Source organism: Peromyscus eremicus, chromosome 1 (genome assembly GCF_949786415.1).
Source record: "Peromyscus eremicus chromosome 1, PerEre_H2_v1, whole genome shotgun sequence".
In the NCBI taxonomy this organism is placed as follows: Eukaryota; Metazoa; Chordata; class Mammalia; order Rodentia; family Cricetidae; genus Peromyscus; species Peromyscus eremicus.
In genome coordinates, this window is record NC_081416.1 from 80351418 (window position 1) to 80376659 (window position 25242).

The window sequence follows — 25242 nt, forward strand, 5'->3', positions numbered from 1 at the left end:
GGGTTTTGGGTTTTGTTGTTGTTTGTTTGTTTGTTTTTCGAGACAGGGTTTCTCTGTGTAGCTTTGCGTTTTTCCTGGATCTCGCTCTGTAGACCAGGCTGGCCTTGAACTCACAAAGATCTGCCTGGCTCTGCCTCCCGAGTGCTGGGATTAAAGGCGTGCGCCACCACCGCCTGGCTATGTTTATTTGTTTTTAACAGAGTTTTGCTATGTAGCCTGGGCTGGAACTGGTATTTAACTCAAGGTGGTCTTGAACTTATGGCAGTCCTCCTGTCTCAGCCTCCTGAGAGCTGGAATTGCCAATTAACCAACACCATGCCAGCCAGTGCATTTATCATTATTCCATGTGAGTGCTCTAGCATTACCCCTAATGAAAAACTCTGAGAGCTACTATGAATGTAATGCAAGCTGGCTTGCTGCGGGGGTGGGGGTGGGGGTGGGGGTGGGGTCCTCAAGTGTTGCCAGTCCTGTGTTGTTTTTCAGGGCATGTGGTCACCTTGGTCTCTGACTGTGGATTCTGACTCTGGTCTAGTAAAAATGAAGTATAATGAAAAGTAAAGTGGATCCCTTGTTCTTGCTTCTGCCTGGACTTGCTCCCACATCTTCCTTCCCTCTCCACTTTTATTCCACCCCCGGGGCTCTGGATTGCAGTCTACATCTGTTTCAAAATCCAGAGCTGCGCAGCTCTGCTAGCCTGGAGTCCAGATCACAGCATTCCTTCTGGTCCTGGCCGGTTTCCCTGTAGGCGGAATTGAGTGATGGGCTGTGGGGTCCCAGGTTGTGGCCCTGGGGAAAAACTCCTTGGGCAGGGAGCACTGCTGGAAGGTTGGGTTGGGCTCCCAGAGGTGACCCAGCCTCTAGCCTCCAGGCTCCCCTTGCAAGCACACTCTGCCTCTAGTGACAGAGTCATGGCCCTGGCGATTGGTTGGCAGCTGGCTGAGATCATTTGGCTTCTCAAATGGTCACTCCAGGGGCCGTTTCACTGGCAACTAGGATCTCTGCTGCTGTCTTAATACCCTTGACCCAGAGCGGAACAGGAACAGGCTTGCAGCAAATCTCAGGAACACTTTTTATTAAGCAAGTATGTGACAACAGTGTTATTTCTTGGACTCTCCTTGTCCCTTCCAGGGACAGGCTCAGTAAGGGGCCTGGATGTCCGTTCTCAGTGCCCTGAGGACGGTGACAGTCACAAAACAAAGAAGAGTGTCCTCCAAGGGTTTGGCTGGCTGTCCCCTTCCATCCCCCCAGCTCTTCCTTTGGTTTAGATTTGTGTCAGACAGATCCCAGCAGCTGTTGTTCCTATCAGGCCCACTTGCTGGGTCCTCTGGGGGTCACTTTCTCTGTAGCTGCCTGCGACCTCTGAAATAGCTTGGACAGTCAGGGATTATGTGTTCAGGGGCATTTCAGAACTGAAATAGCCACTCTCTGGCGTCAGCCATGGCCCAGCTGGCTATCCTAGCCCCATACAGCAGACACACTCCTTTAAGTGATTATCTCCTTATTTAAGTGCCGGCCATGCTCTGGTGCTGGAGCAGGTAAAGGTGAGCAGTCCCCTCCTTCCTGCCTTTGTCAAGGAGCCAAGTCTTCCCACCAGGACTTGGAGCCAGGCTGACCTGGGGCCTAACTTTCGTTTGTGTGGTTTTCTTGCTCTGTGCCTGGAACAGAGTTTCCTCAGCTGCAAAGGGCGAGACGATAACATCAATGTCAGCCCTTCTGAGGACTTTGTCATGGTGTCCCACTTAAAAAAGCACCTAGAGAAAGGAAACATAAAAGTGACCCTTGAGCGAGTCCTCACCCCAAATCTAGCAGATAAAGAGGAAACATCTTATGCCACGCGGAGCCTTTAGCTGCTTTCCCCGTTAAGGGTTTGGGAGCTTTCTAACTTCCCTTGCCACAGTGGACCCTGCCTGTGCTGGACCCTTCCTCCCGGGAATGAAGGAGAAGGCTGCATTCTGCACGTCGGGCTCTCCTGGTCCTCTCCTCTGCCTCCAGCTCTAAGAGGTGTCAACCTTGACCCTGTTGTGTTCCGAAGCTGAAGCTTAAATGGTGAATCACTTCAGGTGATTCAGGCACCGAGTCGGAAAATCACTGTTGAAAAATTTATTTAAATATCTGCAGATGGTCCTTAGACCTAGAATAACTAGGCAACTTGGGTTTTTTTTTTTAAAGATTTATTTTCTTTTTAGTTTTGTGTATGTGTGTTTGTACATATTAGTGTAGATGTTGAGGAGGCCAAAAGAGAGTGCCAAGACTCCTGCAGCTGGAGTTACAGGCCACTGTGAGCCACCCAACATGGGTTCTGGGAACTGAGCTCAGGTCCTCAGCAGAGCAGTACCCACTTCTAGACACTGAGCTATCTCTCCAGCCACATGTTACTTATTTTGTTATGTTCAAGTGTATGCCGAAGTCAGTTATCTCTCTTCACCATGTGGGCCCCAGGGGTCAAACGGAGGTTGGCAGGCTTGGCGGAAGTTGCTTGACCAGCTGAGCCATCTCACCAACTTACAGATTTTGGAGGGTAAGGTTTATAGGGGTAGTCTTTTTGTGTTGTTTTGTTTTATTTTTTGTTTTTTGAGATAGGGTTTCTCTATATAATGCTGCTTGTCCTGGAACTTACTCTGTAAACCAGGCTGGCCTTGAATTCACAGAGATCCTCCTGCCTCTGCCTCCCGAGTGCTGGGATTAAAGGCTTGCACCACCACTGCCTGGCTTATTGAGGGTAATTTTATGGGAAGTCACTTCATGGTTAGTCAGGGAGCATCTGTATATCATACCTATTTGGAAAGCCTTGTGCTAAGCACTAGAGGAATAATGTGGCATACGGCTTCAAGGGTTTTAATCTCTGTAGGTACAATAAAGTATATGCATTTTTTTAAATAGGAAAAGGCAGAGACTATTGAGAATTAAATAATTATCGATTACTTACTCTGTGCCGGCACTTTGGACACTATCCCTAAATCACATAATAGTTGAAAATACTCTATTCCTAGCCGGGCATATTAGTGCAAGCCTTTAGTCCCAGCACTTGGGAGGCAGAGGCAGGCAGATCTCAGAGTTCAAGGCCAGCCTGGTCTACAGAGCTAGTTCCAAGACAGCCAAGGCTACACAGAGAAACTGTGTCTTGAAAACACCAAAAAACCAAAATAAAACTATGTTTCTTATTTTATAATTGAAACAGTCAGAGAGTTCGGGGACATTAATTGATGGTTGTGATTATTTAGGGTAGAGTTAGAGATCACCATCATAAAGTGGTGGTTGGAGAGGAATGCCATTAAAATGCCAGTCTGTGCCTGCTGTTGGGAAGTTGAGAACCAGCCTTGGCAAAATAGTGAGACCCTGTGAAAAAAGGAAAAAAAAAAAGTTTTGAGGAGTCAGACATCATCTATTTTGTGTGTGGTGGGAGATACAGATCAAGGAAATTTTTTTTTCTTTTGTGGTCTGGGATGGAGCCAGAGCGTCCATGTTCTAGGCAAGCGCTGTACACCTGAGCTCCACTCCAGCTCCCAAAGCAGTCTTTAGGAAAGGGTCGTGTTTGAATTGTGATCCGATTGGCAGATAGGGTTCTGCAAGATCGGGCCCTGCGTGTGTGGATGTTGGGGTAGGGGAGCTTTGATTCTCATATGACCTCACGTGACGTGGATGTGACTGTAGGAGGAGGCAGTCAGCTGACTTTAGGTTGAGGATGGAATCCTGGGTAATCAGGAGGGGAGAGACTTGGTACCGGAGCAGTATGGGGCTACTGGCCAACCAGCGTTTTATTAAACCAGTGTACAAAAGCATTATCCCACAGCAGGAGGGCATTTTTTCCTAGCAGAAGGAATTCTGAGAAGTCTTTAAAAGTTCTTAAAATTATGTTTGTGTGTGTGTGTGTGTGTGTGTGTGTGTGTGTGCCGCACTACAGTGCAAAAGTGAAAGTCAGAGGACAACTTTTTGGAGTCAGTTCTTTCCTTCCACCAAGTAGGATCAACTCAAGTCACGGAGCTTGCTGGCAAGTGCCTTTACCCAGGGATCCATCTCATTTCCTGAGGAGTCTTAAAGACAGGGTAGGCATCGGAGGGGAGGAAAAGACTTCTGGGGTAGAGAAGTAGTAACATCAGATTTCACCCCTGAAAATAGATCTCGGCCAGGACAAGGGTGGACCACCCAGAGTCAAGGATGTTGTAGAAAAACCTGGAACCAAAACAGACTCCCTGTGGTGGGATATTGTCTCTCTGTTATGGGGCTAAGAAACTGACAGCCCCCAAATGCTACCCCAGCCAACCACCCACCATGCAAAGCCAGGATGGGGGCTCCTGACATTGAAGAAGGTACACACAGACCAGTTTGGCCCTAGAAATGGCCGTTTGCTTACTAATCAGTTTTCTCATTCATGCGTCCAGCATATGTTTAGGAACGGCCTAACCATGCTGGCACATGGCACTTGACTGCGGTGAACGACACAGGCGTCGTCCCTGCCCCTCTCAGCCACTGCCCACTGATCTGACCTCTAGAGCGATGATGTCACAGCCTATGCAGAAGGCACACATTTCTTAGGTTATGCTTTCTTTAACTTTATTGTTGATTCCTTGACAGACAAAGCCACAGACCCAAGCACGGTGGAGCAGGATTGGTCAGCCATCCAGAATTTCTGTGAGCAGGTGAACACCGACCCCAATGGGTAAGCTCCTTAGAGACACACTTGACTTTGGGGGCATCAGACCCTTGTCTCGGGGGCCTGCAGCTGGGAATGTTTTCATTTCATTCTAGTCCTCTCCCCCCACAATCTAAGCAAATTGGTATTTTAATAAAAAATTGTTTTGCACTATTGCTTTTTTTGTTTGGTTTTGTTTTTTTTGTTTGTTTGTTTGTTTTGAGACAGGGTCTCTCTATGAATTCCTGGCTGCCCTAGAGCTCCATATGTAAACCATGCTGGCCTTGAACTCACAGAGAACCTCCTGCCTCTGCCTCCTGAGTGTTGGAATTAAAGGTGCAACTGTACCATGACTGGCTATTTTTTTTAACTAAGACTTTTTTAAATTGTGTTATGTTATAAAACACATTGAACTAGGTTTCCCAAAGATGGGAAACATACTGATGCATTGGTTATGATTAAAAAATTTAAGAAAGCTGGGTGTGGTGGTGCATCCCTTTAGTCTCAGTACTCAGGAGGCAGAGACAGGCAGGTCTCTGTGAGTTTAAGGCTAGCCTGTTCTACAAAGAGAGTTCTAGGACAGCCAGGATTCTTACACAAAGAAACCCTGTCTCAAACAAATAATTAAGAAAGATTTATTTAAATTTATGTGTGTTTTGTCTGCATGTATGTAAATGCAGTACATGCCTGCCTGGTATCCACAGAGTAGAAGAGGTCAGATTCCCTGGACTGGAGTTTTGGGGACAGTTGTGAGCTGCCTTTGGGTGCTGGGAACTGAACCCAGATCCTCTGCATGTGCACCAAGTGCTTTTAACTGCTGAGCCATCTCCTAGCACCCTGTTTATTATTATGATTAAATACACTCTTTTACGTAGGAGAAGGAACGGCAAGGCTTTACTTTATTATTTCTTTATTTGTGGTGATGAAAATTGGACTCAGAGCCTTAAGTGTGCTAAGCATGCACTCCACCACTGAGTCACATCTCCACCCCAGAGCAAGACTGCTTTGGATTTATTTCCAAAGCCCCTGCAAAGGAGCTGAGAAATAGCAATTTATGCAGATGGTGACCTACATGGTGCTCCGTAGTCAGCTGTTTGGAGCATGCTCAGCTTTCACTCTTCCTGATGTCGTGTTCACTGAGTAGTTGTCATAGGATGGATGGCGTCTACGTTGCTCTGAGCCTGCTGTTCTGGGAGTGGCAAGGGGAGTATGATGTAGCCCGGGCACATGCTGGCTCCAAGTACTACAGACGGAGGAGCTAGGGTGGGAGGGCATCAGTGTCTCACAGGTGTGTGCCTAAGCTCTGCCGGGTATACCCTTCCTCTGCTTTGGGACACCTTTCTGAAAGAGGGGCAGCTTGAAATGAGTGTGTGCTGCTAGGTTGCTTAGGTGGGCCACCCCACCCTGAGTGCAGTCCTGTTTTGATTTTTCTTCAGCCCAACACATGCGCCCTGGCTACTGGCCCACAAGATCCAGTCTCCACAAGAGAAGGAAGCCCTTTACGCCCTGACGGTGAGTTAGTTGGCTGGGCACTCAGCCCACACATTCCTGTCCCAACTCTAGAAAGAGCACTGAGGTCACCAGACAAGTTCTCCTTTCCAGGCATTGACAACAGGCTAGGGGGTTTCCCAGATGCGTACTATGATAGTCCTTAGCCCGCTTTGGGAGAAGGAAAGGAGGGGTTCACATCTGTTTGCCTCCCCGACTTAGAACAGGGCTGGCAACCGACAGAGTGAACACAAATGAAAGTTGGAATTGGTGTGTGCAGTGCCGGGCTGGGCTGTGCTGTGCTGTGTCTATACAGGACAGCTGCTGTGCAAGCCTCGATCATGCTTGGCATGCCTAAGTTTGGGCCAGTGTTACTGGAATTTTCGTGTTCCCAAAAGCCCAGATTTTAATATCTGAATATGTAGATATTAATGGAAACAAAAAAGGGTTTACTTTTATGTGTATGAGTGTTTTGCCTAGATGTAAGCATGTACACTATATGCATTCCTGGATGTCTATAGAGGTCCAAGAGGACACAGGTTCCCCTGGACCTGAAGTTGTAAAACCTCATGTGGGTGCTGGGAATTGACCCTGGTTCCTCAGGAAGAGGAGCAGATCTTAGCCACTCAGTCCTCTCTCCAGCCTCCCCCTCCTTTAAAAAAAAAAAAAAGTGAAGTAGTTCCTAGTTCAAGAATTAAAAATAAGGATAATTACTATCTGTAAAAGAAAGTTGGAGGCTGGCTGTGTAATTCCAGCACTTGGGAGATCAAGGCAGGAGGATCCCAGGTAGAGATCAGCCTGGGGGAAAAATGGTGTGGTGGTGCAGGCCTGTAATTCCAGCGTTCTGGAGGCAGAGGCAATGGGATTGCTGTAAGTTTGAGACTAGTCTGGGCTAGATAGGGAGTCCTAGGTCAGCCAGGGCTATGATAGGAGGCTGTGTCTCAGAAACAAACAGATTGATTTGATATGTTTAAAAGTCATTGTGGGTGGGGCATGGTAGCTTATGCCTTTTTTTTTTTTTTTTTCTTTTTTCTTTTTTTTCGAGACAGGGTTTCTCTCTGTAGCTTTGGAGCCTGTCCTGGACTAGGGTGGGCTCGAACTCACAGAGATCCACCTGCCTCTGCCTCTGCCTCCCGGGTGCTGGGATTACAGGCGTGCGCCGCCCCGCCCCCCCCCCCCCCCCCCCCCCCCGGCGGTTTATGCCTTTAATCCCAGCATTTGGGAGACAGAGGAAAGCTAATCTTTGAGTTTGAGGCCAGCCTGGTCTACATATGAATTTTCAGAACAGTTAGGGATAAGTAATAGAGAGATCTTGTCTCCAAAAAAGAAAAGAAAGAAAAAGGAAAAACTAGTCTGGGCTCAGGAATGCAGTCCTAGCTTGCCTTTGGAAACCAAGGGTAGTGGAGCAAGCAGTTCTTAGGCACTGTGAGCCAGGTTTCTACCACTGGGGACGGGGAGACCTGGAGGCCAGGTTTACTTGCCCAGAGTCATCTAAACATCCCACTGAACTTCTTCTGGACACTGACATGGCACTTTTTAACAGAGGACATTGTTGTTTTAAGACAGAGTCTCACTGTGTAGCCCCTCCTGGCCTGGAACTGGCTGGGTAGACTAGGCTGGCCTTCAACTCAGAGATCCACCTGCTTCTGCTGGGATTAAAGATGTGTGTCACCATATGTGGCCATTGTTTGTTTTTGGCATTTTAAAATATTTATTTTATGTGTATCAGTGTTTTGTCTACCTTAATGTATGTTTGTACATCACATGTGTCACACATGTGCCTGGTGCCTGGGAAGGCCAGAAGAGGGTGTCAGATCTCCTAGAACTGGAGTTACAGACAGTAACCATGTGGATGCTGGGAATTGAACTGGGAATTGAACTCAGGTCCTTTGTTAGGGCAGCTAGTGTTCTTCTTCTTCTTCTTCTTCTTTTTTTTTTTTTTTTTTTTTGGTTTTTCGAGACAGGGTTTCTCTGTGTAGCTTTGCGCCTTTCCTGGGACTCACTTGGTAGCCCAGGTTGGCCTCGAACTCACAGAGATCCACCTGGCTCTGCCTCCCGAGTGCTGGGATTAAAGGCGTGCACCACCACCGCCCGGCCTTCTTCTTTTTTAAGATTTATTTATTTTATTGTATGTGTATGGGTATTTTGCCTGCATGCACAGATATGTGCACCACATGCATGCCTGGTGCCATGGATTCCCTGAAACTGGAATTACAGACAGTTGTGTGTAGGCGGGACAAGGAGGAGAATAAAGCTGGGAAGTGGAAGGCTGAGTCAGAGAGACACTGCCAGCCACCATGATGACAAACAGCATGGGAAGATACCGGTAAGCCACGAGCCATGTGGCAAGGTATAGATTAATGGAAATGGATTAATTTAAGCTGTAAGAACAGTTAGCAAGAAACCTGCCACGGCCATACAGTTTGTAACCAATATAAGTCTCTGTGTTTACTTGGTCGGGTCTGAGGCTGTGGGACTGGCAGGTGAGAGAGATTTGTCCTGACTGTGGGCCAGGCAGGAAAACTTTAGCTACAGTTGTGAGCTGCTATGTGGGTGCTGGGAATTGAACCTGGGTCCTCTAGAGGAGCAGCCAGTACTCTTAACTGCTGAGCCATTTCTCCAGCCCCATCTTCCTCCCCCCACCCCCCCCAAATAGAGTTTGTCTGTGTAGCTCTGGCTGTCCTGGAACTTGCTCTGTAGACCAGGCTGTTTTGGGTTTTGTTTGTTTGGTACAGGAACTCATGTAGTCCAGACTGGTTTTGAACTCAGCAATGTAGCTAAGAATGAATTTCAAAACTTATCCTCCTGCCTACTTCCCAAGTGCTGGGATTACAGGTGTGCTCACTCAGTTGTGCTGCTGGGGCTGGAACTGAGAGCTGAAAGCCTGCTAGCAAAGGCTACCAGCTGAGCCTCAGCTCAGCAAAGTTTTCTTCATCAGAAGGTGTTTGCTTTCTCCTAAAGGCTGGGGGTCTTAAGAAAGGACTTGAGGGAGAGGTAGCTCTGATTCTACACATCAGCAGCTGAGCTCTGTAAGCCTCGAGGTGAGCCTGCTGTGTGCTTCAAGGCGAGCGAGCCTGTGGTGCTTCAAGGCGAGCGAGCCTGTGGTACTGGCTTTCCCTTATGGGGATCTTGTCTGCAGGTTCTGGAGATGTGCATGAACTACTGCGGGGAGAAGTTCCACAATGAGGTGGCCAAGTTCCGCTTCCTGAACGAGTTGATCAAAGTATTGTCCCCAAAGGTGAGTACGTGGACTTGGCATGCTCACTATGCTGTACCTGTACCCCACTTTCAGACTTTGTCACCCTGCAGATGAAAGGCTGGCCTGGTCTTGGACAGAACCTGCCTGTGTGTCGGGAGCAGAGCCCTTCATGCAAAAGCTGTCTCCCTGCCGACATTTGGAAGGGCAGTCAGGTTCAGAGCTAGCATTTCTGTTTTTCCTTGAAAACCTAGCTGGGCAGTAGCGGTGCAAGCCTTTAATCCCAGCACTCAGGGAAGACAGGCAGGTGGATCTCTGTGAGTTCCAGGACAGCCTGGTCTACATAGTGAGTTCCAGGACAGCCAGGGCTACACAGAGAAATCCTATCCTGAAAAACCAAAAAAAAAAAAAAAAAAAAAAAAAACCCAAAAAAACAAAACCTCCAAAAAACAAAAACCCCAAAATGGCATCATCTATTTGTGAGCTGTGTGGCCTACAGGAGGTGAGGGACTGTGCATGAGGCCCAGGTTTCCTGGCAGTGATAGCGGAGTGATAAGCAAGTGTGACTATTTCACATCGCCTCTTGCCTTGTCCCTGTACTTTATTCCTAGCACTTGTATTAGGCTATGTCACCCACCTGCCACTGAGTGCATATGAGTTCTTTCCTGTATAGAACCTGTAGACAGAGTTTTCTTTGGGCCACCAGCTTACAAATAACAACATGGAGACTTACTATGAATTATGAAAGCTTGGCCTTAGCTTAGGCTTGTTCCTAACTAGTTCTTATAACTTAAATTAACCCATATCTTTTAATCTACATTCTTTTTTTTTTTTTTTTTTTTTAATTTCTCGTCCGCCCTGCCCCCTTCCCGGTCCTTCCTCCCCCCACCTTAATCTACATTCTTTTACGTGGCTCAGTTGTTACCTTTACTCTCTACTGCCCATCCTGCTTCTTCCGTGTCTGACTGGTGACTTCCATCTTTTTCCCAGAGATCTCTCTCTGCCCAGAAGTCCCGCCTATCTCTCCTGCCTAGCTATTGGTCATTCAGTTTTTTATTACATCAGTCACAGCAATACATCTTCACAGTGTACAAATATCCCACAACAGGAACCAGCCACGGTTCTCTGGGACCTGTGTGCATCCTACAGTTTAGTTGAGTTCTGACCCATCTGGTCTTTTTGGTTTGTTTTGTTTTGAGACAGGGTCTCTCTCTATAGCTCTGGCTGTCCTTGACCAGGCTGGCTTCAAAATCAGTGCTAGGGTTAAAGGTATAAGCCCCTACTCCTGGCCTCTGTCTCCTTTTAAACATTCCCCACACCTTTCATATAAAGGGCTTAGTCTTATCTACACTACCTGTTTCAAGAGCCTATCACTAGCTTTGAATGTCTTCAAGGTACTAAACATTGCACAATGCCAGTCAGGGGTTTTTAGGACTCCCTCCAGGTCCCATAATTCATTAGAACCCCCACAGAAGATAGGAAATCATTGTATAATATAAATGGGAATGACCCATGGGGAGAGCTTGGTGTGGGGAAAAGGCCTGCATACCCTCCTAGCACTTTGGTTCTGGAATTTTTATTGTTGTGGTTTGTTATTATGTTTATTTCCTTTACTTTTTTTTTTTTTTTTTTTTTCTCAAGACAGGGTTTCTCTGTGTAGCTCTAACTGTTCTGGAACTCACTCTGTAGCCCAGGTTGGCCTCAAACTCACAGAGATCCACCTGCCTCTGCCTCCTGAGTGCTGGGATTAAAGGCATGGGCCACCACTGCCTGGCTTATGTTTATTTTTTTAAGACAGGATTTTACCATGTAGCTCAGGCTGCCTTCAAATTTGTGGCAATTCTCCTACCTTGGTCTCCCAGCACTAGGGCTATAAGAATAAACCACAGTGCTCAGGTCCATGATGAGCTTTGGTATTAATAGTGGAGACTGGATTGTCTTGAGTCCAGAAGAGGCTTTGGGGTCTGGTGCCAGGGAATTTGTCCTCTGGGTGTGTCTCATCTCCAATCCAGCTCACATCTGGACTTCAGCAGCATCTCTCTGGGGGAAGTGCTGGCCAGCTAGCTGAAGTCCCTCCCAGCTCTCTAATTCTCCTCTTTACTTTAGTACCTAGGGGCCTGGGCCACCGAAAAGGTTAAAGGAAGAGTTATTGAAGTCCTCTTTAGCTGGACGGTCTGGTTTCCAGAAGACATGAAGATCCGAGATGCTTATCAGATGCTGAAGAAGCAAGGTTTGATCTCAGTGTTCACGTCTCCTGTCCTCACTGTGGTGTTTTGTTTCTGGGTACAGGGTCTCCCGTAGCCTAGGCTGGCCTGAAGCTCACTGTGTAGCCGAGGGAGACCTCACTCCTCACCCTCCTGCCTTCACCTGACGAGTGCCAACACTGGGCCTGTTTTGCTTTGTTTTGCTTTTGTAATACAGTGCTGGGGATTGAATCCAGGGCTTCATGCCTAGGAGGCCAGCACTGTGCTACCTAAGATTCCCTGTATTACTCAGGCTTGAGCTGGCAAGGTGGCTCAGCAGGTAAAGGTGTTTGCCGTCTCTGGAACACACATGGTCGAGGAGAGAACCAACTCTCCCAGGTTGTTTTCTGACTCCCACTGTGCACCGTCCTTCCCATAAAAAAATTAAAAAAGAAATGTAAAACTTTGTGTATACATAGCTCAGGCTGGCCTTCCGCTCATAATTCTCCTGCCTCAGCTTCCCAGGGCTGGGATGATGCCCAGTAGCTGAGCTGTGTTTACTGGTTTGCCTCCTATGGCTCCTCCTGAGCATTGTCTTCCCTTAGATTTTAGGTTAAGTGGTTGCTGGCTGTTGTTGGTCCATGATCCCAACTTGTGACTTCAGGAAGAGTTGTTAAATTGCAAGTTGCCTAGTGTCTTGGGATTGTTGTTAGTACGGGAGTTATAGACAGCTGTCTTTGCGTGCTCTGTCTGGTTCTTGGTTTCCTTTCATGTCAGGCTCTTTGGAAGAAGGAACTGGGCTCGTCACCGCTGTTTTCCCCTGCTGCATGCACTCAGCCTCTTGGGAGCTGCATCAGACAGAGGTCTTGCAGTCATCCCTGGGCCCTGGGGAGTCGTGGAGCTGCATAACATAGAGTAACAGCATAGAGTACAGGCCTTAGGACCAGGTTCTGGCCTGATTTTGTGGCAGTTTTTGAATTCCTGAGGTGATATAGCCTGGATAAGACCCTGTATATGTGCTGTTTTGTGGTTGTTTGTTTCTATCTGTAGAAGAGTTTTATTTTAGGTGGCTATTTTTATTTAGTACTTGTATAAGCTAGACAAGCTTTCTACCAGTAAGCTATGTCAAGGGGTTTGAAGACTGTTGATGTTTAGTGAAATTGTTATTGGGGCATCAGGGTCCGTTTTACGAGTTCTTAGTCTTGTAGATAAAATAGACACAAAGGGAAACTGAAGACAGTTTTTATCGAGTTTGAGAGAAAAAGACAAAGGGGTCATGGGCAAGCTATGAATCTCAGCTTCTGCAGGGAGGAGGTACATGGAAAAAAGGAAGACAGAAAGCCATGTATTCTGAGTTACAGGTCCAGGAAGCCACAGGGAGGCCCTGCAACAGTGGAGAGGGGTGAGGGGCCTTAGGATGACGTCTGAAAGGTGCCTTACTAGGTAACTCTGCTTGTGTACAAGCATGAGGATGTGAGTTTGAATCCTCAGTGCCCAGGTAAAATTCTGGGCGTGGCATGTGCACAGTCCTCTGGAGGGGAGAGATAGGAGGATTGCTAAGGCTGCCAGCACAGCTCAACTGTGTACAGACCCGATATTAAGAGAATAAGGTCGGGTTGTGGTGGCACACTCCAGTAGGATTTGCTGGAGGAGGTGGAAACAGGAGGATCAGAAGTTCAAGGTCAGACTACACTACACATTTTCAAAAGGGCTGGAGAGATGGCTCAGTGGTTAAGAGAACTGGATGTTCTTCCAGAGGACCCCGGTTCAATTCCCAGCACCCACATGGCAGCTCACAACTGTCTGTAGCTCCAGTTCCAGGGGATCCAACACCCTCTCACAGACATGCATGCAGGCAGAACGCGAATGTACGTAAAGTAAAAATAAGTCTTTAAAAAATTTTAAAAATGAGGCTGAAGAGATGGCTCAGAGTTTGAGAGCACTGGCTGCTCTTCCAGAGGTCCTGAGTTCAATTCCCAGGCAGATCTCTGTGAGTTTGCAGCCAGCCTGGACTACAGAGTGAGTTCTAGGACTGCCAAGGCTGTTACATGGAGAAACTCTGTCTCGAAAAACGAGAGGATATGGTGGAAAATGATTGATCACAATACCTAATCTCTCTCCCTTTGGCTTTTAAGAGTATACTCAAAGGCTTTTAAAGTTAGAACTTAGGCAGGGCAGTGGTGGTACATGTCTTTAATCTCAACACTCGGGAGGCAGAGTTAGGCAGATCTCTGTGAGTTCAAGGCAAGCCTGATCTACAGAGTGAATTCCAGTACAGCCAGGGTTACACAGAGAAACCTGTTTTGAAAAAAACAAACAAACAAAAAAAAGTTAGAACTCAGGGCTGTGAAGATAGCTTGTGGATAAAGCACTTGTTGCGCAAGTCTGAGGACCAGAGTTCAAATCCCCAGAACTCACATAGAGGTAGGACAGGCATGGTGACTACCTGTAAACCCAGCACTCAGGACAAAGTGACAGTATTTCCTGGGCGAGCAGTTTAGCTAGACTAGCTGTATTGAGTGAGCTGATATCAGCTTCCGGCATCTACACACATGCACACAAATGTGCCCACATACACGTGAACATTCACATATCTTACACATGCAAAAAATAAAACCAAAAAACCAAACAAATTATAACTCAGAAAAGTAGGCAAGCTTCGAAGTGAGGATCGGCATGTGGAGCGATTCTCTGGGTACATACGTACATAGCTTATTAAGAGAATCGTATTCTTCCCATTGTTTTAGCATGCCTTCAGGTGTATCGTGTTTCTTGAAGTTACACCTTTTTTGAGAGGCAGTTTCATATCCAGGTGATGACAGTTATCCGTTTGAATTAACTTTTAAAGGAGAGAACAATAGAGTGTCTTTGTGATCTTACAATCTTTTGGACCGTTTCAAACGTCCTATCTCCACCAGGGCTACTATTGTGACTTAGAGCCTATTCTTTTTTTTTTTTTTTTTTTAATAATTGATTTATTTTTACTTTATGTGCATTGGCATTTTGCCTACACATATGTCTGTGTAAGGGTGTCAGATGTAGACAGTTGTGAGCTGCCATGTGGGTCCTGGGAATTGAACCAGGGTCCTATAGAAGAGCAGTCGGTGTTCTTGACTGCTGAGCCATCTCTCTCTCCAGCCCCTAGATCCTGTTCTTTTGACCAGAATTTATGTGAGAGTTAAAGGAAGCAGATATAGACAATGGCGTTGTTTACCGAGAGTAGATGACTTCCCTTCAATGGACATCAGCAAAGCCTGCTACCTCCACCTCCCTTGCTTGCACACGGCATTTCACATTCGAAGGAGGGCAGCAGCGGCAGTTTGGTTTGGTTGTTTTTCCTCAAGATTAAAGTGTTGGGGCTGGTGAGATGGGTCAGTGGGTGAGTGCACTTGTCGCCAAGATTGGTGGCTTGAGTTCAACTCCTGGAGTCCACATGGTAGAAAGAGAGACTGACTCCCACAAGTTGTCCTCTGGTCTCTACATGTGTGCTGTGGATTGTATGTATTCCTCCCATGATAAAGGGGCTATTTAAAAAAAAAAAAAACAACTGGGTAGCGGTGGCATATGCCTTTAATGCCAGCACTTGGGAGGCAGAGGCAGGTGGATCTCTGAGTTTGACAGCAGCCTGGTCTACAGAGTGAGTTCCAGGACAGCTAGAGAAAAAACAAAACAAAACAAAAAAGTAACAACAGCAGAGTGTCACTAGGGAAATGGGAGGTACACCCAAAGCTAATTATGAAGGGCAGGGTCCATCCTCAGGGACCTCTAGTTCTGCTAATGCCTGATTCACAGCTTAATAGGATATGGAGTTGTTAGGAATTTGGGACTTGTAGGTTTTATCCTTCAATATCAACGTCTTAATCATGAATTTCACATTTTAGGAATAATAAAGCAAGATCCTAAACTACCGATGGATAAAATCTTACCCCCACCTTCTCCCTGGCCAAAGAGCTCCATCTTTGATGCTGATGAGGAAAAGTCAAAGGTAAAATCCCCTCCCTGTCTTGGGACTTGGAACCTGACTGTCCTCTGAGAGTATGTGGGGCAGAGAAATGGCTTCTGTGCCATGAGATAGCAGGAAGTCTGATTTTCCTGTGAATGGGCCACATAATAAATGCCATGCTATGTGCCATCCTTTATCTGTGGAAGGATTCCTGTCGGGGTGGGAGAGTCTGGGGCTGAGGGCTCTGGTTCAGTAACATGTGGAATTGGGAGGGTGGGGGCCGCAGGTAGGAAAGGGGCTCATGTTGGCATGGATCCTTTTTAGTTCCCACAAGCCTGACCCAACCCATTGCCCTTTCCCTGGAAACTTCAGGATTTGTAGTCCTCACGCATCAGATGGGAGGCAGGTAGTTAAATGCTGTGATGGTTTGAAAGAAAATGGCCCCCAAGGAGAGTGAGTGGCACTAATAGGAAGTGTGGTCTTGTTGGAGTGGGTATGGTCTTGGAGGAAGTGTGTCACTGTGGAGGAGGGCTTTGAGGTCTCACATATGCTCAAGCCATGCCCGGTGAGACAGACCACTTCCTATTGCCTATTGTAGAACCCTCAGTTAACTCTCCAACACCATGTCTACCCATATGCCGCCATGTCCCACCGTGATGATAATGGACTAAACCTCTAAACTGTAAGCCAGCCCCAATTAAATATTTTCCTTTTAAGAATTGCCATGGTCATGGTGTCTCTTCACAACAGTAGAAACCCTATCTAAGACAAATGCTAACCCAAGCACAGGAGAGGCTTGCTGACTCATGGATGGTCCTTTGTATGAGGTTAGCATTTGTCATAGGGTTTCTATTTAAAAATTTATTATTTTATGTGTATGAATGTTTTTCCTGCATGTATGTCTGTGCAGCACATATATGCTTGGTGCCCATAAAGATCAGAAGAGGACTTCTGTTGTCCTGGGACTAGAATTACAAATGGTTTCTAGCTATTATGTGGGTGCTTGGAATCCAAGCCAGATCCTCTGCAAGTTCGGTTAGTGCTCTTACCTGCTGAGGCAACTCTCCAGCTCGACACTGCTTTTTGTCAGCCGTGCTGTTTGGTTAGCAGGGTCTGGAAGGCTCTGTGCATGTGTGCATCCATGGACACATGCTGTCCACCTGCTCCCTCTCAGCCATAACCTTTGTAGCATTTGGTTTATGGTTTTGTTTATGTGTTTTGGGTTTTTTTTTTGTTTTGTTTTGTTTTGTTTTGTTTTGTTTTTTTTTTTGAGACAGGGTCTCACTCTGTAGCTCTGGCTGTCCTGGAACTCGCTATGTAGACCAGGCTGGCCTTGAACTCAGAGAGATCCACCTGTCTCTCTGCCTCCCAAATGCTGGGATTAAAGATGTGTGCCACTAAGCCTGGGTAGTGTATTTTTTTAAAAAGATTTATTTTTAATTTAATTTCATGTGTAAATGCTTTTAACCATTCCATTCAGCCATCTCTCCAGCTTCTTCATCCGCTACATTTTTGGGGGGTGGGTTTGAATTCTCTGTTTGAATTCTCCATCTTCCTACCTTCACCTCCCAAATGCTGGATTGCAGGTGTGTGCCACTAGTCCCAGCTTGTTTTGTTCCTTTTTTTTTTTTTTTGAGACAAGGTTTTATATAGCTGAAGCTGACCTTGAACTCTTGATCCTGTGCCTTGTATTCTGAGTTGCTGATTACAAGTGTGCTGTTCTGCCCAGCTTCCTTCCTTTGGCTCCTGAGTGGTGTTCTGGTCAGTGTTGGCAGAGTGGGCAAGGGGGACTGCATTTATCTGTGGCTCCTCCCCTGCTGGAGCCCTGTGTCGCAGAGTGTGGGAGGAGCTAGGGAGAGATGGCAGCATGCCTACCGAGAAAGATGAAAACCATCTTCCTTAGCCGCATATATTCGTAACGTTTCTCGTTGCTGCGACTGAATACCCAACAAAAGCAACTTGAGGGAAGAGGGCTTTGTTTTGGCTCACAGTTTGAAGGTGTAGCCCATTCCGGAGGGAAATGCACGGCAGCAGGTGTGCGCTCGGGAAATGGAGACAGAGAGATGCAGGTTCCCATCTGGAATTCTCCTTTTCCCCTTTTGTTCAGCCTGGGACTCTAGCCCTTGGCATGGTACTACCTACATTCAGGTGGGTCTCCTCCCCTCCTTAGTTAAACTTCTCTGTTAATGTCCTCAAAGATTCGCCCAAGATATGTCTCCTAGGTGACTTCCTGTACAGGAAAGCTGGCAGAGATTAGCCATCTGTAGGATAGTTTTATGTCAGCTTTATACAAGCTGAAGTCATCTGGGGTAGGAAACTCAATTAAGAAAATGCCTCCATAAGATCGGGCTATATGTGAGCTTGTAGTGCATTTTCTTTCTTTCTTTCTTTCTTTCTTTCTTTCTTTCTTTCTTTCTTTCTTTCTTTCTTTCTTTCTTTCTTTTTTTTTCGAGACAGGGTTTCTCCATGTAGTTTTGGTTCCTGGATCTTGCTCTGTAGACCAGGCTGGCCTTGAATTCACAGAGATCCTCCTGACTTAGCCTCCTGAGTGCTGGGATTAAAGGCATGAGCCACTGCCGCCCAGCGTAGGGCATTTTCTTAATTTAGTGATTGACGGGGAGGGCCAAGCCCTTTGTAGGTGGTGCCATCCCTGGGCTGGTGGTCCTGGGCCCTATAAAAGAAGCATTGAGCAATCCAGTAAACTGCATCCTTCCTGGCCTCTGCATCAGCTCCTGCCTACAGATTCCTGCCCTGTTTGAGTTCCTGTCCTGTCCTGACTTCCTTTGATGATGAATGTGATGTTGAAGCATAAGCTGAGTAAACCCTTTCCTCCCCGAGTTTCTTTGGTCATGGTGTTTGATCACAGCAGTAGTATCCCTAACTAAGACACCATCACGCTGTCCAGCTTACCCCAAGGGACTCTGTTTAGGTTATCTTGCTCAGCGTAGAATTAAGTGGGAAACAAGTCTTTGGTGAAAGTCTATCCCATCTTCGAGCATGTGACCAAGGTCATGCTCAGAACTCCTAACATACATTCATTTATCTATCTATCTATCTATCTATCTATCTATCTATCTATCTATCTATCTATCTATCTATCTATTCATCTATCTATTCATCCATCCATCCATTTATTTGTTTATTTATCTATTTATCTATTCATTCATCCATTCATTTATTTATTTATTTATATTTTTTTCTCACGTTGCTGGGCATGGAACCCAGAACCGTGTGTATGCTAGACAAGTGCTCTGTAACTATGGTGCATGTCTAGCCCCACTCTTGGCCTTTTGAGTTAGATAATTCTCTGCTATGAAGCCTTTTTTTGTACCCCAAAGGATCCGTCAACATCCCTGGCTTCTAACCGCTATATGCAAGTAATACTCTCTCTAGTTGTGGCATTTGAAAATGTCTCCCTTCTCTTCCTTCCATTACCCCCATTCCCAAAGCCAGGGACTTACTGTTTGCCTTTTATTTTATAAGTAGAATGACACTGTCTACCCCCTTAGTTTTGTTTAATTTTTGGTTTTAGCATACAAAGTCATGGGCAATCTGTTGCATGTCATTGACCAATGAGTATTTGGTTGGTTTTAGACCATGATGATTACAAATTATATCCCCAGATGTCCTCTAGGGGATATAATCCTCCCATCTTCCCCATGAGAAACCCACTGGTTTTTCTCGTGGTCCCAGTACCCACACTCCAGTGTCACTGTATGCCTTGGAAGGATATTGCATACAGTGTGTTGGCCATAGTCCTGCTAATTCTTCTGTTGCTGTGTCCCCCCCTCGGCTGGGGAGAATTACAGCTTCACCTGCTCTTCTTCACTCTTCAGCTTTTGACAAGACTTCTCAAGAGCAACCACCCTGAAGATCTTCAGGCTGCAAACCGGCTGATCAAGAATTTGGTCAAGGAGGTAGGCATTTTTGCAGTTGACGCTATAGAAGACCTGGCATTTGACAGGATATGATGGATAGTGTATATGGATATGTGCAAGGGTGTGATGAAAAGCTGGCTTGGAGAAGAGATGTCCTCCTCATCCTGAATGGGACCAGCAGGATGGTGACTAGCATCATGACTCCTTGTCAAGTCTCCCAGCTTCTTTTGTCCATGGCACAAAGCACTTGGGGAACTTCTGCCCTAGTGACAGATGTTGTTGTCGATGGAGTTAGGTTCAGGAGTCTGTTTCTCCTGAAGAATTGAGACTGCATGTACAGTTGAGCAGTCACCAGGCTGTGCTTCATCTGCAGGAATTCTGGGCAGCACCCCCACTCACTAGTGTTCATGACTTCCTGAACTCCCAGCATGCAGTGCCTTTCTCTTTCCGGTGTTTAGGAGTTACCCAGGTGACTTCTCTTATTTCTGTCCTCCTTGTTTCCCTCAAAGGAACAAGAAAAATCTGAGAAAATCTCCAAGCGAGTCAGTGCAGTGGAGGAAGTACGGAGCCACGTGAAGGTGCTGCGGGAGATGCTGAGCATGTACCGAAAGGCAGGCCAGGCCCTGCCTGACCAGGAGTCCCTGCAGGTAATCGCTAGCTGTGACCTAAGACTGCACCTGTTGTTATAAGCATGATACATTGCACCTGTGTGTTGCTATGGCTGCCATCATGGTCAGGAGAGGCAAATCTCCCCTATTCCTTTGTTATCCCTCTCTTCCATCCTTCCCTTCCCCCATTCTCACTAGCCACTGATATATTATTTACCTTTTATTCTGTAAGTAGAATGACACTGCCTACCGCCTTAGTTTTAATCAGTTTTTCAGTTTAGTATACAAAGCGATGTCTTTTGCATGGATGCACCACAGTATGTATGCATGCCGTCAGCTGATGAATAATTGGGTGTTTTCAGACTATAATGATTACAATTTAGCCTGCTCTGTAAACAGTGTACAGAATTTTGCGTAAACATACACCTACGTTTCTCTTGAGATGTCTAGGTGTGGGTAAATGAACAGTTAACTTTTTACAAAGCTACCAGAGTCTTTTCCTAAGTGTTTGCACTATTTCACAGTCCTAACAGCAGCAGATAATTCCACTTCCTTCTTATTTCCTCTCAGATCAGTGGTTCTTTTTGATAACACCACCCTTGAGATAATTAGCACATTGTAATGGTAATGATCACCACTATCTGATTTTAGAGCACTTTCATCTCCCCTAGAGAAAAGCCTGTTTGTAGGAAGCAAGCTTTATTATTTATTTATTTGTTTGTTTGTTTGTTTGTTTAAAGATTTGTGGTTTGTGCCTGTTGTGTGTGGGTGCCTGTCATGTGTGGGTGCCCACGGAGGTCAGGAGAGAGGGTTGGACTCCCTGGAGCTGCTGTTCAGATAGTTTGTGAGCGGCCTGACCTGGGTTTTAAAGTAGCTGTGCCGTTTTACAGCCTCCTCAGCACCTTGCAAGGACTCTAGGTCTGCACATCTGCTGACCCCTGTCCTCCTTTGTGGCGGCTGTGCTGGCTGTAGCGTGTACCTCCTTGTGACTTCCGTTCCTCCGGCCCGTGTTTCACATTCATTCCTGTACTTGTCCACATGTGTTGCTCTTGCAGAGAACGTGTGCTCAGATCTTCTGCCCATTCCCTAATTGAGTTGTCTGAAGTTACAAAGATGTGTCTATTTGTTTGTTTTTGAGACAGGCTGGCTGGCCTGGAACTTAATGTGTGGATCAGGCTGGCCTCTTACTCACCCACCCCTACCTCCTGCGTGCTGGGATTAAAGGTGTGAGTCACCACACCTGGGCTTAGAACAGCGGTTCTCAACCTTCTAATGCTGCGACCCTTTAATACAGTTCCTCATGGTGTGGTGACCCCCAACCATAACATTATTTTCTTTTTTTAAAAAAAATATTTATTTATTTATTTATTTATTTATTTATTATGTATACAGAAGAGGGCACCAGATCTCATTACAGATGGTTGTGAGCCACCATGTGGTTGCTGGGAATTGAACTCAGGACCTCTGGAAAAGCAGTCAGTGCTCTTAACCTCTGAGCCATCTCTCCAGCCCCATAAAATTGTTTTCATTGCTACTTTATAGCTGTAATTTTGCTACTGCTATGAATTGTAAATATCTGATATGCAGGATGGTTTGTGACCTGTGGAAAGGTCATTCGACTCCCCAAAGGTCATGACCCACGGGTTGAGAAACCCTGCCTTAGAGAGTTCTTTTTTTTTTTTTTTTTTTTTTTGTTTTGTTTTTTTTTTTTTTTTTTTGGTTTTTCGAGACAGGGTTTCTCTGTGTAGCTTTGCGCCTTTCCTGGAACTCACTTGGTAGCCCAGGCCGGCCTCGAACTCACAGAGATCCGCCTGGCTCTGCCTCCCGAGTGCTGGGATTAAAGGCGTGCGCCACCACCGCCCGGCGAGAGTTCTTTATGTGTTCCAGACCCAAGTTCCTTCCCAGACTATTCCCTTCAATCCTAGGCTATCTTTCCCCTGGCTTGATAGCTTCTTTTGAGGCACAACATTTGTGTGCTTGTGTGTGTGTTCTTGTGGGTGCGCGTACACATGTATGCATGTTTGTGGGGGTCAGAGGTCAACCTTTGAGTCATTCCTCAGTTGTCATTTACCTTGTTTTTTGAGACAGGATCTCTTATTGGCCTGGAGCTCAACAAGTACTCCGGGTTGGCTAGCCAGTGTGCTCTGGAGGTCCTCCTGTCTCCACCTCCCCTAGACTGAGATACAGACGAGTCCCACCACACCTGGCTTTTTACATGGGTTCTGGGGACTTTATTTTATTGCCTGGACTATCTCCTCAGTTCTGAGGGATGAATGTTTTGTGGGGTTTTGTTGTTGTTGTTGTTTGGTTGGTTTGCTTTTTCTTTTGAGACGGGCTTTCTAATTTCAGTGGAGTCCAGTGTGTCTCCTGCCCTGTACAGGACACCACCAGCTGGCACTTAGGCCCAGCAAAGGCCTCGGACAGAGCCGCAGGTGGCCGCAGGCAGAGAGGAGGCCTGGGCAGGCCGGGCCTGTGGAGGGAGGTAACTGAGGGAGGGGGCGTGGAGCTGCTGAGCTGTCCACAGTTCTCCCCCCTCCTCTCAGTGTGAAGAAAACGGCTTTGGGGTGCAGGGGTCAGGGGGACCCTGTGGGGAACATTAGGCACGTGTTGTAAAGGGATTGCGCCATCAGAACTGTTGGGACAGGAAATCCTCTGCAGCATGTTAGCGACAAAGTGGGGACAGGGACGTTCTTCCATTGTTATAGTTCTTGCAGCTCAGCCAGGAAGGGGCCCCTGAGAAGGAGCTGCCAGGGTGTGCCTGGGAACATGGGGGCTTTCTTGAGCTAAGATGTGGTTTTGTTTTGTTTTGTTATTTTGATTTTCCTTTATTTGAAAAAAGTTATATACATGGAGCCCCATGTATTTCCTTTTCTTTTTTTTTTTTTCTTTCTCTTCTTTCTTACCATTGATTTATTGGGGGTTGGGGAGTCGCATGCCACAATGCACTAGCGGAGGTCCAAGGACTACTTGATGTGAGTTGGTTCCCTCCTTCCGCCAAACAGGTTCCAGGGTCGGAACTCAGACTGTCAAGCTTGGCAATAATCACCTTTCCTCACTGAGCTCCTTCTCCAAGCAGGGAAACAAAGTCACAAGGAGAGACATTTGATATCTAGAGTTGTCTTTTTGTAGCTTGAATTAGCCCTGCCCTCCTCATTCCTCGTCTTCCACCTCCCACATGCTGGCTGATACAGGCATGCACCACTACTCCTGATTAACCCAAATGTGTTCTCTCTCTCTGTGTGTGTCCTCCCCCCTCTTTGGGGTGGGTGTGTGTGTCGGGGGGTGGAATTGAACCTGGAGCCTCATGCATGAGAGGCAAGCCCCAGCCTTCTACTTCTACAGTTTTCTGACTGTCATGTTACCTCAGAACTGTAGTCACGGATCTGACGCAGCCTAAGGAAGAAGCCTTCAGTCTGAGGCTGCTGAGGGAGACACATGGGGACTTGCGTGGGGCCTGGGTGTGAGGGTGTGAACGAGGCTCTGTTTCCCTAGGTTGTGTATGAAAGATGTGAGAAGCTGCGGCCGACCCTGTTCCGCCTAGCAAGCGACACCACCGACGATGACGACGCACTGGGTAACAGCTGTTTTCAGGGTGCAGTAAAATAGATGGGGTCCTCCGGGCCATGCTGCTGTGAGGCCAGCAGCAAGACAGATAGCTTTGAGTGTGCTGTGGGCTGGTGGCTTAGATCTGACTTCAGAAGACTCCAGGCTTGAATAAGAAATGTGAGGGTCAGAAACCAGGAAAAGAGTAGAAATCTGTGAGAGACATTGTGTGACCCTTTCCGTGGAAGACCAGGAAACAGTGTCCTGCCTTCCTTTCTTCTCCTCCTTCTCTTCCTCCTCCTTCTCCTCCTCCTCCTCCTCCTCTTCCTTTTTCTTCTCTTCCTCCTCCTTTGTTTCTTCCCCCCTCTTCCTTTTCTTCTCCTCTTCCGCTTCCTTCTATGAAAAACAGATTCCTTGACTTGTAAGGTTCTCTGAATATGTTTTGCTGGCTGTATCCTCCTGTGGTGATGTTTTTCTGTTACTTAGATTGCAACTGACAGATAACTCAGGAGCTTTGTCAAATTCAGGTGTAACTGAGAGACTTAAGAGCATATAATGGCCAGGTGTGGTTATTTGTTATTAAGTATGCTTCAGTTAGGATGTCGAATTTTCCGTGGGAATACCAGATCTTTATTTCCAGACTGGTAAAATGTACAGGCTACAAAGCTGATTCGTGTATCCATTCTCCAGAAATGAAAAAATCTTTCAATAATTGAATCAGGTAGCAAGGAATTTTTTAAATAGTGACATCTATGTTGATTTGTCTTTTAAAAAATTCCTCACTAAAAGAACAGCGTTTGGAGTGTTAACTGCTGCTAGTGTTTGGATAGTTGGAAGCAGAGCTAAACTTAAGTGATGAACCCGGTACGAACCCGGTCACATGATAAAGGTCAGGGGTCCTGGGTGTGCCGACCCTGGTAGAGCCACATGGAGTGACTAGGAAAAGATAGATGGTGGTTGCTACACTGAGGAGTTCTAAATCTGCTCTTTCCTCAGCGGAGATTCTTCAAGCAAATGACCTTCTCACTCAGGGGGTTCTGCTGTACAAACAGGTGGTGGAGGGTCGAGTCAATGCTGGGAACGCAGCGACCGGTACCGTGGGAGACATTCCTGTCACCAGAGGTGCGTGCCAAGAGTGAGCCTCTTGCCTTAGGGCAGTGTGCAAGTCACAAGAACGAGAGAGCTTGCTTCTGTCCCCTTTTCTGTAGAAATAGGCTGCAGGTCACAGGCCTGCGCCCCAGGAGCCATCACACAGCCTGCCAGGTTAGAGCTCCACTGTGGCTGCACATGCAAGGAGATGGCTGTGTTGTACCAGGTTTTGATCTCTCTCCAGTGCTCCTGGAGCTTGAGACTAAGGAAATGGTTAGTGGTTCAGTAGTAGGGGTTTACCTAGCATTCACAAGGCCCAAGATTATATCTCAGCACTGCTCAAAAAAAAATTTTTTTTAAATTGCATACTGTTCAGTCTCTGACCTGTACCTCCTAAGTCAGGATTGCTTGGAGCTGGGTCTGAGTATCTCTGAGTACTGTAGATGAATTTGACCAGAAACTGCAAAGGTGTCTAAACTAAAGAAGAAGCCTAAGCTGCTGCCCTGGGGGATGAGAGGGGCCAAGGGAAAAGGAGGACCTCAATGCCTGGAGGACTGAGTCCTTTGGCTTCTTATCATGCAAATGCCTATGGCAAGCTGCTTCCCAGCACCCAGCTGAGGCAGAAGTTGGTTGGTGAGAGGCATGGTGTCGTCTTCCAGGAGGACACCAGTAGGATTTAAATGG

The 25242-nt window shown here is 46.7% G+C and overlaps 1 protein-coding gene across 1 annotated transcript in view; it reads left to right on the forward strand.

Moving 5' to 3' along the window:
* The window catches only part of Gga2 (golgi associated, gamma adaptin ear containing, ARF binding protein 2), a 36649-nt gene that overhangs the window by 3747 nt on the left and 7660 nt on the right, over positions 1–25242 (forward strand). Inside the window, exons 2-10 of the mRNA XM_059267449.1 lie at positions 4573–4657; positions 6067–6142; positions 9258–9356; positions 11421–11544; positions 15379–15482; positions 19277–19357; positions 19828–19965; positions 23419–23500; positions 24466–24591. Coding sequence (XP_059123432.1) covers positions 4573–4657; positions 6067–6142; positions 9258–9356; positions 11421–11544; positions 15379–15482; positions 19277–19357; positions 19828–19965; positions 23419–23500; positions 24466–24591 — 915 coding nt within the window. The remainder of the gene's footprint in view (positions 1–4572; positions 4658–6066; positions 6143–9257; positions 9357–11420; positions 11545–15378; positions 15483–19276; positions 19358–19827; positions 19966–23418; positions 23501–24465; positions 24592–25242) is intronic.